This window comes from Mustela putorius, unplaced genomic scaffold, assembly GCF_011764305.1.
Source record: "Mustela putorius furo isolate JIRA1106 unplaced genomic scaffold, ASM1176430v1.1 tig00537248_pilon_pilon_pilon, whole genome shotgun sequence".
NCBI lineage: Eukaryota > Metazoa > Chordata > Mammalia > Carnivora > Mustelidae > Mustela > Mustela putorius.
In genome coordinates this window covers 14,193,201-14,208,334 of record NW_025422387.1, presented here as the reverse complement: position 1 = coordinate 14,208,334, position 15,134 = coordinate 14,193,201, and the positions used below count along the sequence as shown (strand labels likewise).

At 43.8% G+C, this 15,134-nt stretch overlaps 1 protein-coding gene and 1 long non-coding RNA gene across 2 annotated transcripts in view; one reads left to right on the top strand and one right to left on the bottom strand.

The window, feature by feature from the left end:
- Positions 1-11,927, top strand: part of SPPL3 (signal peptide peptidase like 3) — a 145,726-nt gene extending 133,799 nt beyond the window's left edge. The window contains exons 7-11 of the mRNA XM_045073671.1: positions 5,322-5,428; positions 7,220-7,383; positions 8,148-8,347; positions 9,292-9,401; positions 10,077-11,927. Of these exons, the coding sequence (XP_044929606.1) occupies positions 5,322-5,428; positions 7,220-7,383; positions 8,148-8,347; positions 9,292-9,401; positions 10,077-10,148 (653 nt within the window). The 3' untranslated portion in view covers positions 10,149-11,927. The remainder of the gene's footprint in view (positions 1-5,321; positions 5,429-7,219; positions 7,384-8,147; positions 8,348-9,291; positions 9,402-10,076) is intronic.
- Positions 11,928-12,097: 170 nt separating this feature from the next.
- Positions 12,098-15,134, bottom strand: part of LOC106005865 — a 39,099-nt gene continuing 36,062 nt past the window's right edge. Inside the window, exon 3 of the long non-coding RNA XR_001179564.2 lies at positions 12,098-13,961. This is a non-coding gene — a long non-coding RNA (uncharacterized LOC106005865). The remainder of the gene's footprint in view (positions 13,962-15,134) is intronic.

Sequence of the window (15,134 nt, the reverse complement as noted above, 5' to 3'; positions counted from 1 at the left end):
CTAAAAGCAGTAGGTGATTTTGAAAGACTTTAATAGAGCATAATCTCTTTTTAAATCTGTGTTATAGAAAATTAAGGAGTCTTAGTCATGATGATTGGAGTAAGGATAGTAACTGATTAGTCCAAATCAGTCTCATAGCTGCTTTTATGATTATATCCTTTAATCTCACCTAAACCAGTGCTTCCTGATGAGGAAACAAGCAGTTTAGATATTTCTCCTCTACTACTTCTGAACAAATATATTTAGAAATGCTGGTTGGTTGGTTAATATCTAAATCAGATTACTTCAGTCTGTTTAAAATCACTGGATGACTGTTAGCTATATACTCTTAAGAGAAACTGGTCTGTGTTGACGTCCTTAAATGAAAGAGTCCACTCCCATAAATATTACACATAAATGATCTCCCTATACAAATACTGTGTTAAATGAGATGACAGGAGCTTCAAGTGCCACTGTTTTAACTAGAGTAATAGCAGACAGTCATCACCTAACCAGACTGATTAGTTTCAAAGCCGACACACTCAAAGTCCAGATGGTGCTTAAGCTACATTGAAGTCTCTCAGCTTCCTCTGAGGTTCTTTGTAATCCCACTGACTTCTGGTGACTCTGTACTTTCGTGGAACTCTTTATTCATGTGTCCAGACACACATGTTACTATCTGTAGGCTTTGCTAAGGGTTTTAGTTTACCAAGCTGCTGACCCGCAACGATTAGATACCTCTCAAAGCAGCAAGCAGTGTGTTTATACTCTCATCTCTGCTCTTCCCAAGCATTGCAGAGAACAGAGAAATACATATTTTCTAGTAGTATATAACTAAAAGAGAAAAGGTTGGCATTGGAAGGTGACATTCTTTTCAAGATCCACTGATTTACACAGCCATCTGAAGTACATACTTGAGAAAGATAAGCAGAATTTTCCTCATTGTAACTCTGCAGGCAGGGCTAGGGACAGGCTTACTAGACTCACTAAAAGAAGAAACGGATAAGCAGATCTCTGTAAGATAGAATGCAGAGTCCATTGCACTACAGGATTTCCTGTAGACTGTAGAGTTCCTGAGAGCTGCCCATACAATACAACTTTCTTTTCCCAGTGACCACTGTCGGAAATACATTTCCATTCTCAAATTCACCTGATAGCTTAAATTCTTTGAGGGTTCAGTGAGGTTCCCCAAACCCCACTTAACCCGAATGTGTGGATGTTTTTATCACCTTTTGTCATTATTGCTGGTCCCCAAAATTTACTTGTCTAGGAGTCTCTTCTCCCCACCAGTTCGCACTGGTTAAACGGCCTTTGTAACCAAAAATAGAGTTCTCTCCCTACCTGGTCCCCCGAAAAGGGGAACCTTTGAGCTTTTTAAAATTGTTTCTCAGACTCTAGTGTTCAGTGTGTGTGTGTGACTTGTTTTCTGCTGTTAAGAAGAATCTGGAACTGGTTCTTTTCTGACATGGAAATTATCTTTGTAGATGTCTCTGCAGAATCAGAATCATCATAGGGAGTGATAATTTGGTAGTAGAATTTTTTAAAAAATGAATGTTTCTCAATGAACGCCTGTTTCTTGAAGTTAGAGTGAAAACAGAATGATAAATGTGGTTGTTTTAGGGCAAGGCATGAAGTATATTTTCAGGCTTATATACTAAAAAGCATTAGTAAGAGACTTAAGCATGTTCTTGAACTAAACCTAGAGTATTTTATCTACTTTCACCTTCATCTGGCAAATTAACCTTTTAAATTTGGGAAGCCTTGAAAGAATTTGACCAATGGGTGGTGTGGTACATTAGCTAAAAGTTGATGAATCTTGTGCACACACATTTACTGTTCAAAGATTATTACACCAGGTCCATAGTGTATGTCCACTAACCAGTTCAGGGACTAGAAGTCTTGAATAGATGTCTAGTCCAGCCACCTCATTTAATATGCTTGTTACTAATCTATGATTAGAAAATGTACAATGCCAAAAATCTAGTAATTGGTTTGTTTTAAAATGCTAGACTCGGGCAATTAGTCCACATAAGGCTAAGATAAAGATTCTACAGTTCTACAGAACAGAGTACTGCCTAAGATCTTACTACAGGTTACATGTTTCTCTTCAAGAACATTTTGGCTCGGTTCGGTGTTGTTGTCTTTGTCCCTGGCCCTACTGGTCATGGAAGGCAAAGTGACACAAAGATTATATCAATAATACGTTGAAAGTAATTCTAGATAGCTGGCTAAGAATAATAATTTAATTAACAATTTTGGTTATTTTACATTTAACCAAAAGTTAAGGTTGGTCTTGAGTTTCTCAAAAAGTCAAGTCTTAGGCACCTGGGTGGCTCAGTGGGTTAAAACCTCTGCCTTCGGCTCAGGTCATGATCTCAGGGTCCTGGGATCAAGTCCTGCATCGGGCTCTCTGCTCAGCAGGGAGCCTGCTTCCTCCTCTCTCTCTGCCTGCCTCTCTGCCTACTTGTGATCTCTCTCTGTCAAAGAAAGAAATAAAATCTTAAAAAAAAAAAAAAAAAAAGTCAAGTCTTCAGTTTCTCAACCAGCATGGAATGAGGGAAAGCTACCACCCCTTTTCATTTTGGCTTGGAAAAGCCCTAAGGAGGAGGTGAGACTTTGAAGGGTTATTTAATTGAAAGCATGAAGAAAAAGAGAGGCAAACTAGGCAAACACCTGTGTTTCAGGGATGTGACAGATTGTGGCAATATTTGTTTGGGGGTAGGAGTGATACTGTGAGAGTCAGGAGGGATGCATTTTGCCTCTTCAAATGTGGAGCTCACAGCACAGTGGGGATGGTTGGTCGGAGTGACTGGCAGAGGGTACGCTCAGCTTAGCTGGAGACGAAACAGTAGCTGAGGAATGGGAGCAAAGGAAGGCAGACTCTGAAACCTCACTGTGAGTTGTGCCCAAGGCCATGGGACTTATAATTAGACTAGACCCATCACAGAGTAGGGAACCTAGTACCATATGCAGGAAACACACAGTGATTGTTTCCAGTGGCAGGGAAGAATTAAGTGGGAGAGAAGCCAGAGTGGGAAAGGATGCATGTCAAACTAGGGAGGTGTAGGGAAGCGTGAACAAGTGTACTGTGGCCACAAAGGGTGGCACCCAGAATGCCTGCAGCGTGAGTGTACATGATGAGAGACTGTGGAAAACTGAAAACAGACCGAGTTTCTAGTTTGGAAGATAAGAAACTGAATGGCATTGTCTGGAATCATGGAAAATCCTGTCACTAAGCAGTTCTATCTTGTCCGTGGGTGGTTTCCTCTCTGGTGGGGTAGGATTAGTGTAAGAGGATTGGCAAAGCAACAAGTGGATGCTTAGACCATATGGCCAGAAAGGCTTCTCCAATTTAGGATTAAGTAACTGTATGGCAAGTTGAAAAGTTCTAGAACAGACCAGTCACCTGCATGTGTCACAGAGGCATATACATTTAACTTGGGAACCTGCCATTTTGCTTGTCTGTCCCTTTTGTTAGCATAATACCTCTTTTTCAGGTGTCATCAGTCCACTGACCTCCACTGGCCACATGCCTGTCCCTTGTATGTCCATCTCAGACCTTCATTTCTCTTTCTTCCCTTGATATGCTTCGCACTCCACATATGCACTTGTCTAAGTTTCTGAACAGATCACTTCTTGTTCCCCTACCCCTGCATCACCCCTGCATCTGCCCCCAGGGCTTCCCACCCTCCACTGACCACTGTTGTTCCTCAAGTCAGCTGAGCTTATCCCTGCCCGTGTCCTGAGTATTGATTCACAGCATAGCCTACTCTTTTTTCCGAAGATCATTATAATGGAAAATATCATTATTAAAAAACAGGTATGAGTTGATTATATCAGGGTCCTTCATTGTTTTTATGAATTTATTAAAAATTAAAGGGGACCCTAGTAAAATGAGCACATCCTAGATTATTGTAAAATCAGAAATTATGTTTGACCACCTCTCTCCAAAACATACACACAGTGCACACCATGGAGATTAGTGAATACTTCATAACAATAATGACAGGGGAAATTGAGATAGTTTGCTCTTCTTCCCAGTTTTAGTGTTGTCTTCCAGGGATGGGAGTGGTTGTTCTCATTTGTTTGTGCAACACCATTCCCATGGTAGGAACTCACCAAATACTAGTTGAATTGTTGCGTCTAGGGTCCACCGAACTGCTGTATTTGCCCACTTAGTTACATGTATTGACAATTTACCACCAATTCTATTAAAATGATATCCATATGTTAATACAGTCTTGCTTTTCTTACCTTCCTTAGAATTAATTTGAAATTTAAAGTAGACAGCAGAATTTTTCATTCATTCAGCAAATATTTGTTGAGTGACTACTCTGTTAAGTGCTGGGGCTTCACAGAAAGAATAAGCCATGGTTTCTGTCTACCAGGAGCACTGAGTTTAGGGAACAAATTCACTTGTATATAAATTAATCACACTGTTACAGAATGGATGAACGTGTTGAGAGAGAGAGTTCTGTAGCATCACAAGAGGTGTTTCCTTAATCTGATTGGATCAGGAAAGACTTCCCTGAAGAGGGCTTTTTGTGAACAAGAAGGAACATAGTTGAGAGGTGTGATCATATTTAGGTGACTAGAGAACAGAGCCAGAGCACTGCCTGCTGAGGGCAGGGGACTTGGGCAGTGGAGAGCGCCCTCCCTTACATCCCTGTCAGTGCCCATCCAAGTTTTCTGACCTTTGTTCCACTGTGAGAACCCACAGGAAGTACAGAAGCAGCTGAAGTGGTCTGATCAGACCTGTGTTTCAGAAGAATGGAGGAGAGCTGAAGGCAGGGAGAGACCATTCATCTGCGTGACCTGTTCTGGTCTCCCGGGATGCAGCAGGGAACCATGCCCTCAAGGACCTGGTATTTTAGTTGAGAGAGAATTTAAACACATATATATAGTGTATGTCAGATTTTGAGAGGTGTGAGGAAAAAAAATAAGGCCAGAATAGGAGAATGAATTGCTGAGTAAATAAAAGGGGATGTGATCCAGACCACGTAAAGTCAGGAGCAAGGGGAAGGCCAGAAGCAGAGCCAAGAAGTCTTAAACTGGGCCTGGCCAAGAGCTTTATCATTCAGAACAGAATCTCCTGGGTCTTACACAGTTAGCACTATCCAAGAACATGAAAAAAAGGATGTTCCCAAAGACCAAGCAGGTCAGAATTGGCTCAAGTGGGCTATCTGCACAAGTAGAGTATAAATGTCTTAAACTGGAGCTTAAACTGAGCTGCTTGGTTTTTGAGGGGACTTATAAACTGTTAGGTGTATAAGCAAAATAGCTTGTGGAAAGAGGATGAGCCCATACTCCACACTGACCAATGTCTGTGGTCTCCTCCCCAGCCCTGGCCATGGGTCTCTGTGTAGCCATGATCGCCTTTGTCCGCCTGCCCAGCCTCAAGGTGTCCTGCCTGCTCCTCTCAGGGCTTCTAATCTACGATGTCTTTTGGGTAAGTGTCTGTTTCCCCGAAGCCACCGCTCTCTCTTGTGTTTAATTGGAGTGTTGATTCCTGAAAGTTCTTAACTTTAAGTATCCAAATGCTGTCTGGCTGGAGTACCTCCTGCCTAAGATCACTCCATCCAGTCCTGATGTACATCCTAAGGGGGGGCAGGCATCTGTCCCCACCTGTTTGTTGAGATGTGTTAAACAGATAATGCATCTGTGTCTCTTGGGGTGAGGGAGAGACCAGGCAGACAAGATTCTCTGCCACGGGAACAAATATTTTTTTCTTCTCCGAGCATGCAGTCAAAGAAGCCTGATGTTAGCCCAGAAATAGACCCTCAACTCTGTGGTCAACTAATCTTCAACAAAGCAGGAAAGAATGTCCAAAGGAAAAAAGTCTCTTCAACAAATGGTGTTGGGAAAGTTGGACAGCCACATGCAGAAAAAATGAAACTGGATCATTTCCTTACACCACACACAAAAGTAGACTCAAAATGGATGAAGGACCTCAATGTGAGAAAGGAATCCATCAAAATCCTTGAGGGAGAACACGGGCAGCAACCTCTTCGACCTCAGCCGCAGCAACTTCTTCCTAGGAACATCACCAAAGGCAAGGGAAACAAGGGCAAAAATGAACTATTGGGACTTCATCAAGATAAAAGCTTTTGCACAGCAAAGGAAACAGTCAACAAAACCAAAAGACAACGGACAGAGTGGGAGAAGATATTTGCAAACAACAGATCAGATAAAGGGCTAGTATCCATAATCTAGAAAGAACTTGTCAAACTCAACACCCAAAGAACAAATGATCCAATCAAGAAATAGGCAGAGGACATGAACAGACATTTCTGCAAAGAAGACATCCAGATGGCCAGTAGACCCATGAAAGAGTGTTCCACATCACTCGGCATCAGGGAACTACCAATTAAAACCACAATGAGATACTACCTCACACCAGTCAGAATGGCTAAAATTAACAAGTCAGGAAATGACAGATGCTGGCCAGGATGCGGAGAAAGGAGAACCCTTCTACACTGTTGATGGGAATGCAAGCTGGTGCAGCCACTCTGGAAAAGAGCATGGAGGTTCCTCAAAAAGTTGAAAATAGAGCTACCCTATGACCCAGCAGTCACACTACTGGATATTTACCATAAAGATACAAATGTAGTGATCCAAAGGGGCACATGCACCCAGATGTTTATAGCAGCAATGTCTGCAATAGCCAAACTATGGAAAGAACCTAGATGTCCATCAACAGGTGAATGGATAAAGAAGATGTGGTATACATATACAGTGGAATACTACACAGCCATCAAAAGAAATGAAATCTTGCTATTTGCAGTGACGTGGATGGAACTAGAGGGTATTATGCTGAGCAAAATAAGTCAATTGGAGAAAGATAATTATATGATCTCCCTGATAGAAGAATTTGAGTAGCAGCGCTGGGGGTTGGGGGTAGGGAAGGAAAAAAGGAAACAGGATGGCATCAGGAGGGAGACAAACCATAAGAGACTCTTAATCTCACAAAACAAACAGGGTTGCTGGTTGGGGGGGAAGAGGTGGTGGGGTTATGGACATTGGGGAGGGTATGTGCTATGGTGAGTGCTGAAGTGTGTAAACCTGGCAATTCACAGACCTGTACCCCTGGGGCTAATAATCTATGTTAATTGAAAAACTCTTGACATTGCATTATTCTGAGACCTTGCTCTTAAGAACAAGGAGGGTTGATGCTGAAATCAAGGTGCTTGATTTAACAGCTTCCTCTGTTAAACACATCTCTCCATTTGGCTTTCGGCAGGTGTTTTTTTCTGCCTACATCTTCAATAGCAATGTCATGGTGAAGGTGGCCACGCAACCGGCTGACAATCCCCTTGACGTTCTATCCCGGAAGCTCCACCTGGGGCCCAATGTTGGGCGTGATGTTCCTCGCCTGTCTCTGCCTGGAAAACTGGTCTTCCCAAGGTAGGACTGGCATGTCAGGCCTCACGTTGTGATAGTGAACACTGTCTTCCTGTTCCTCTGTGTTCCTTGATTAGGAACACAGAGGAACAGGAAGACAGTGTTCATCAACATTCTTATCCTAGACGGGAAAAGAGATGTGAGTCATCCTCTCTGTTTTACGAATGAGGAAGAGAATACTGATTTGAGTATTTATCATTAAATGATACAGGTGCTGCTTTTTATTATTGATTAATGTTATCAAAAAGCCGTATGCTACTATTGTTAGTATATTTTAGAGTTGCTGGAGGAAATCAACAGGAGACTCTGAATCTTTTTTATTTCTAAAGCATTTGTAAAAATATGTCCGAATGCTAAAATTATGCAGTTGCTGATGATACAATCTTAGGAAAAATTATGTTGCTTTAATATCCATGTCTGTGAGTAGTCAGGTGCTTGTTTAAAGTCACAGCAGTGAATGTGTGACAAAATATGGAATTGCTTGACATTTCTGGAAGACGCATTACTTAAACAGATGAATTCAGCAGTCACTTTAGAGGTACTCTCCCTGAAGCAGTGAGGGGCCTGGTTGAAGACATCTGTTGCCAGTAATCTTATGGCTTGTGATCTCTAAAAACTCTTAAAAACTATTGTTCCACCTCTAGAGATTTCCATCTCCCATTCAGGTAAGTCCAACTTCTTAAAAAGCTGACAGACGACTCTGCACAGGAGGAGGAGAAATAGGATTGTTGAGGGTAGCATCCCTGACCTATGACACTGCATTCCAGCTCCACTGGCAGTCACTTCTCTATGTTGGGCATTGGGGACATCGTGATGCCTGGACTCCTGTTGTGCTTTGTCCTTCGTTATGACAACTACAAAAAACAAGCCAACGGCGACTCCTGCGGTGCCTCTGGACCTGCCAATATCTCTGGACGCATGCAGAAGGTCTCCTACTTTCACTGCACTCTCATTGGATACTTTGTAGGTAAGAGAGCTGGAGAGCCTGCATGGGATCCCCTGACTGTCCTCCAGGCCCTGGAGTTAAATCAGGTCTTCTAGCTGCAGACACTAGGTGGAAGGAGAGCAATACTCTGGTTGCTGTTCTCGACAGCCACAGAGAAAGAAATACGTGGCCCATGACATGACAGATGCTGTCTCTACTGGCCAGCCCAGTTCCCTATCCACCAATCTGAAGACCATTGTGGAAAGACTGATCAGGCCTCAGAGTTAGAAACATCTACCACTCAATGATCGTGGATCATTCTGTGTGCTGAATTAAATCTTCAGCTTGAGGTTAATCAATGTCATGTTTATTTCCCGCCTCATGAAACAGGTATTTCCCTTTATTTGTTCTGACTTGTCTGTCACTTCTAACTTTAGACTCTTCCTGGGCCAGTTCTTCTCTAGCTGGCTCACTTACACACAGACAGGGAAGACCCACATAATGGGGCTGTAGGAATGGTGGGAACCTGTCTGCTGCTCCAGTGGCTGGCTACAGCAGGGTGCATCATTTCAGCACTGAGGCTCAGAGAGTTGAAACGCCATGACCCCAGGTGACAACGCTTGCAGAAGGAGCAGAGTCAGAACTTGAACCCACCTCTTTGCCTCTGAGTTTGGCATCACCTACCACACGAGACTGGAGGACCAGGCACATTCAGGGCAGAAGTAAGGGCTTAGACTAGGAAGCTAAGCACTGAGGGGCACCTGAGCCGCTGACGGGTCCTTGGAATTGTAGGACTTTAAAAGCTGTGCTGCTCCACCCTGGGCAGAGATCACAAGCAGGGCCTCTCCCTGGGCATCCCTCTAGACAGCACACTTCTCAGGAGAGCTGTCCGATCAAGACCCTGGCAGGTTATCAGCCAGGTAGCAGGCCTTCCTCACTGAGGGTTGACCCCTCAGTGTTGTATATGAATGTTTCTCCCTTCATAGGTCTGCTCACTGCAACCGTGGCGTCCCGCATTCACCGAGCGGCCCAGCCCGCCCTTCTCTATTTGGTGCCGTTCACCTTATTGCCGCTCCTCACAATGGCCTATTTAAAGGTGAGAGAAGCAGTTAGAAACCTGTGAAAGCAGTACTTGGCATTGACTCAGCACTTGGGTATGTATTCTCCTTGCCAGAGGTGGGTCTCCTTAAGCCCCACAGCTCTTGACCTTGATGGTGGGTTGGTGGGTCTTTGTTCACCTGGTATGAGCAGCCTCTTCCAGCCTGTTGCAGACACTGGCACAAAATGCTAGTGAATTAGACTACTATGCCTCTCCGTCATGAGCGAACTTATTGAAGTCCCTAGAGCCCAGCTGCAGAGACTTCCCTTAAAAGCAGCATCATATTGCTACCTAATAGCTTTTTACTACTTTGCATTAAAATTTTGAGATAGTTAAGAAATGTATGATTACAGCTAGACTTGGAACATTACCTGATACATAAGATTTGTATTATCCTCATTTTACAGAGGGGGAAACAGAGGTAAAACTAGCTTGGCTTTAGCATCTCTCTCTTAAATGATAGAACTTATACCCTTCTTTACTAGAGGGGCCTAAGAGCTCTTCTAGAGAGTTCTTCAAAGAATGATAGGTTACTTTTCATTGAATAAAATTTGCATGTTCTTTGATTCTTCACAGAAGCCGGCTGATCTGAGATCAAGAATCAGAAAGGACTTATAGATGTGTGTGGCTCATGTTTAAATCTATAACTTAGTAAAGTTCCTTCTTCCCCAGGGTGACCTTCGGCGGATGTGGTCTGAGCCATTCCACTCCAAGTCCAGCAGTTCCCGATTCCTGGAAGTATGATGGATCCCAGACAGTGACCAGAATGGCCATCTGAGTCCTTTTCTGTCAACGCGTGGTTTTGTTTCCTCTTAGAGCTGGCCTGGTACTTGGAGATGTACCTGTATAAGGAACTGATGTGTGACTGGAATTTGCGTTTGCAGGGAGCTTGTGTGCAGGAGCGAGGTGCTGGAGCCCTGCTTCGTTTTTTCTCTTCCTGCCGTTGTAGAGGCGGAGCCCTTCCTGAAGTGACAGGCCCTCCCCAGCGCTCCTTCCTCCCCCGTTTTTATGAATCTGCACCAGACTGTTACCTGTGGGGGATGGAGATATGACTGCTTAAAACTGACCACGGCAAGGAGTCGATCTATACCTTTTGAACACTAAAAAGGATGAAAAATATTAGCAAACCGAAGTTTCTTCAGTGAACCCTCAAGAACTTTGGAACCAGTTTCCTATGGGGGACTCCGTTTCAGAGAACTGAGACAGAAGCTCTTCTGTCATTATATTCTTTCCTTTTTCTGGATTTATTAAATATTTTCTGTGGTGTGAAGTGACTTATTAAAAATCCACAGACATTGAGTGACTTCTTAAAACATACAAATAAGAATTTGTTGTAATGAGTTCATGTCCACCCAGATGTTGTGTCGGCAGTGAACGAGGGCACGGTTTTATACATACACACACGCACACACCGATACATATGAATAAACAGAATTAAAACCTGCTAAGATCATGCTGTGTAGCAGACAGGGACTTGCTGTAATTTTTAGCATGTAGAGCAGTTTATTCCGGCTTCCTTGTATATGGATACGCTGCTGTCTCTCCCCTCCACAACTGAACATGCAGTTAAAAAACCAGTATAGTATTCGTACTGATATACTCATGGACTTTCGGGGGCTCTTGTTTGGTTTTGATCAGTGTAGCCAATTAGGGATGAAAAGTTCAAACTTTTTGGCCCTTTTTTTGTTTTGTTTTTACAGGCTTCTCCCTTACAGGGTTTTTAGTAGTTTCTTCTTGAACCAATGCATGTAATATAGCAGCAGGTGTCTTTGTGCTTTCTGATCATAGTAATGTACTACTTGTAAATACATTTTTCTATTTTCTATTGTTTTTGTATTTTCTTTCTTTTTTTTCTGGGTTTTTTTTTTGTTTTGTTTTGTTTTGTTTTTTGGCATTTTGTTTCATTGGTGTGCTGTATTTCCCATGCCCTCACTCCTTGAAGAAAAAAAGGAAAAAAGCAACATGATCCTGTCCTTACTGTTGTGATTATAGTCTCGGTTTACCTGTGGTGACAACTGGGTATTGGGGACAAATGTCAGTTTCCCCTCTGAGCTGGGCCCTACATTGCAGGCATGGCAGACGGAGCAGGCTGCTCTGTCCCCTTAGAATCTGACCGTGTGCTGTGTGGTCTCTGCTGGAGAGCCATGGTATTCTGGTAGTAACTACTGTGATCATGTCAGCTCGCTTTTGTCTTGGCAACCCCAGCCTGATAAGAAATGGCCCACTATAGAGGCAGAAGCCTGGCTACCTGACAGCAGAAGTGGGAGAAGGGCCCACATGTACCCCTCTCCCCCTTCAGTAGGTAACCTGCCACCGCTTTGACCTGTGCAATGAACTGGTGTGCTGTGCCTCCCCGCGGACAGAGCTCATAGGCAGTGCGTGTCGCGTGGTCATGGGGACGTAAAGCGATTAAGACTATGCGTTCACCTGTTGTGTCTTCAAATCCTGCTGAGGGCCGTTTCGTTTTTTGTTGTTTTGTTGGTTTTGTTCTGTTTTTGTTTTTTAATAAATGACTCCTTTCTAGCCTTTGTCACCTCATCTTCACTTTTGGTTGCTGGTACCACACAGAGCCTTTCGTCACCTCCCACCCGCTGTGCCTGTTCCAGAAGACTGACGGGAAGACCTTGTTTTCAGACAAGGTTACCTATAGCTCTGGTTGATTTCAGTCCTAGAGATGTCAAAGAACTGAAGCTTCCGTTGTCCACAGAACTCAAAACAGCCTCTGGAGTTAGTGAAGACCAAAGGTACACTGGTGTGCTTGCTGCTTATCAGCTGTTCTTCCTTAGCCCTCCCTGATGCTAGTGACTAATTAAACGGGGCAGGAGTCGGGGGACTCTACCAAAATTACTCCGATTAAGGGTAAGTGCCAATAATAGTTAAAAGTAGTATCCTGGCAGTTGGTCATTTTGATTTTTCTATCTTTTCGTAAAAAAACTAAATTCCAGACAGAAGGAATATAATTTTTTGTCATCCTTACTTCTGTGCAGGTTTAGGGGGAAAAATACCCACTTGGGTCTCCTGGATGTAATCTGGATCCCAGCTGGTAGTTCTCAAAGCCCTTAAAACTTTGGCAGAGGAACCACAAATAACTCCTTTTGTTTTAACACAGAAGACACATTAGAACTTCCCTGGTTCTGGAAGTAGTGCTGTTGTGGAGGGGTGGGAGGTGCTGCAGTTACAGCACACGATTTTTGTCTTTCCTTATCCAGTCTTCTCCCCTGCCCTGCCTGATGCAGATTTATGTCCTCAGCTTTTTTTCTTTTTTTCTCTTCTGGTTTCTCAGATGGTCTGAGTTCTGTGGTCTTCTAAGAAGTCTTTGCATTAGGCAAGGCATGTTGACAAAGTTCTAGCACAGACCACCTTTCTTCCTCACTGGTCTGAGTTTCTTCCTCCTCCAAAGAGACTGCATGCTGGGACTCCTCATTTACATAGTAACTTTATTCTAATCTGAGCTAATGAAGATAGTTTATGCAAAGCCTAGTATATTCCATTACTGTTACTACAGCTTCTGCTTTTCTGAATAAGATAGCTGCACAACTCGCTGTGTAGGGGAGTTCAAACCAGCACTGGAGGGTGTGGGGGTAGGCTACTATCTAAATTTCCTTTGTAGCATGCCAGCACAAACCTTGGTTAAACAGGTAAGTTATGGCACCCATAAGAAAAAAGACTAGTTCTCTGTGAGGGTGGAGGGAAGGGAGTTCTGTTTTGTCAATAAAATGTCAAAAATAGAATCTGCCGTGTCTGCATAGCAGCTCTCACATTACTGCTAACCAGATCCAGTGTTGTATGTCGACATTTGTGTTTGGTAAAGGCCAACATTTACGTCAGAGCCTTGGAATGTAGCCGTTTTGTATATACATGAAGCGTACTCTTCAAGAATGTCCACTGCAATTCTCCTTCCCCGTAGAAGCAGGGCAGACAGTACAGGCTCCGAAGGAAAGCTACCTGTCCTACTTCTGATCTTCCAGTGCATACTGGCCTGGACAGACTCAGTCACATTGCCTTTGCAATTTCCAACAATGAAATCACTTCAAGAACAATGGCTCTTACACAGGTGGCAGCCTTGCCCCAGAGTCTGTATGAAGTCCTGCAGATCTCCCTGTAGTGCTCAGCCCTCTTTCCTCTTTTGGGAGTGATAAGCCAGGTAAGAGGTTTTTTATCCAGAAATTATTTCTATTCCTGTGCAATTTATATACTGCTGTTTGCAGGACTGAATGAACACTTCTTCAGATTCGGACTTTTAACTTCTCACATGTATGGAGCCTCTCCCCAGAACAGTTCATTGATGACTCCTCCTCGTGGCTGTCAGCCATAATTTGTTTCCTCCTCATTTCCCCTGGAATTCAAAACCCTTTCCTGCCCACTGGTGGTCATTTCAGAGTTGTTTCAACTTAAGCTGTGTCAGGCACTGGGTGCTCCGGGGAACAAAACCGAACAGCTGATCCCTAGTGCCCCACGGCAGGGGTGCCTTACCAGGCTGGGCACGTGGGGAACGTGGTCTCCATAGATGAGGTCACTCAGCAATGTAGCATTGAGTTCGAGAGAGAGTGTGTCAACCTGAAATCGTTAGGAAGCAATAATTAAGTACAGCTATTTGGGATATACAGATTTGGGTAGCAATCCAAATAGTGTCCCACTAGGGAGCAAAAACCAGAGTTAGTTTTGTTTTTTGTTTAACAGGGCATTGATATTATTTACAAAGACTTCTGATTGGTGGTGGCAGAAGACTAATCTTGGCTGAACATAATTGGTTGCTAAGGCTGTCCCCGAAAGCAAAAATCTGTTCCTGTACGAAGTTGCAGATATGTACAGAGTCCTTCAGAGGATCTGTGATTTAGCCCAGTCCAGAAGTTCATGGTTCCATCCGGTGAGGATGTGCATAAGGCCCACCTCCTTAACGGCCTCCTGGCTCCTTTTAAAACTCCTTGACAGAAGTGATCTTATTTCACCTTTGACAAGTAGAATCTAGAGCTTTTGGTCCATGACTCTGGACTTTCCTGTAAATAGCAAAGGCATAGCTGGGAATGCAGGACTGGATCCTGCAGCTAACAAAGGGAAAGCAGGGCTATAAATGCTCCTTTTCCCTGCACCATGGTGCTCCTGGACAAATACATAAAACTGCTGCAGACAGGAGCTCTGAGCACGTGATCTCTGTGCAGCATGGTTTAGGAATCTTAACTAAAGCCAGCAGTTCTAACTTTATGCAGTACTTTCTCGTAGTGATCACTTTGGTGTGCTATACAGAGCTTTTAGGTATTTGAGTTATTAAAAATTCATGTGGCTGACTCAGGCTTAGTTTATGGCTCCTCTGATTACAATGCTGCCTAGTCAATTGTTGAAGTTCCAGGAAGTCTAGCCCCTGTCAAGGAGAAACTGTATCACTTGCCACTGGTTTGCAAGTGAACAGTGTTCCTGAGAGGAATCCATGGGCTTGCTCCAGCCCCCACAGAGTCCTGGGATTCTCACTAGATCTCAAGAAGACAGAGGAATGGGAATCAGTTGGGGAGAGGAAACAAGGCTTGAGACTGGGAGCTGGGAAGTTTGCCAAGCAATGGGCTTTTGCCTTGTGAGGAATGAAAGACAGGAAGTGGGTGTCCAGAGGACAAAGAGATGGAGAGGGGGCAGCAAGGTGGCCGCGTGCCAGCATTCCGGCCGGGATTCTGAATGCCACTTCTCTGCCTTCCCAAACACTCTGGCTCCAGGCAAGTTACCTCTCCACCCTCTAATGAG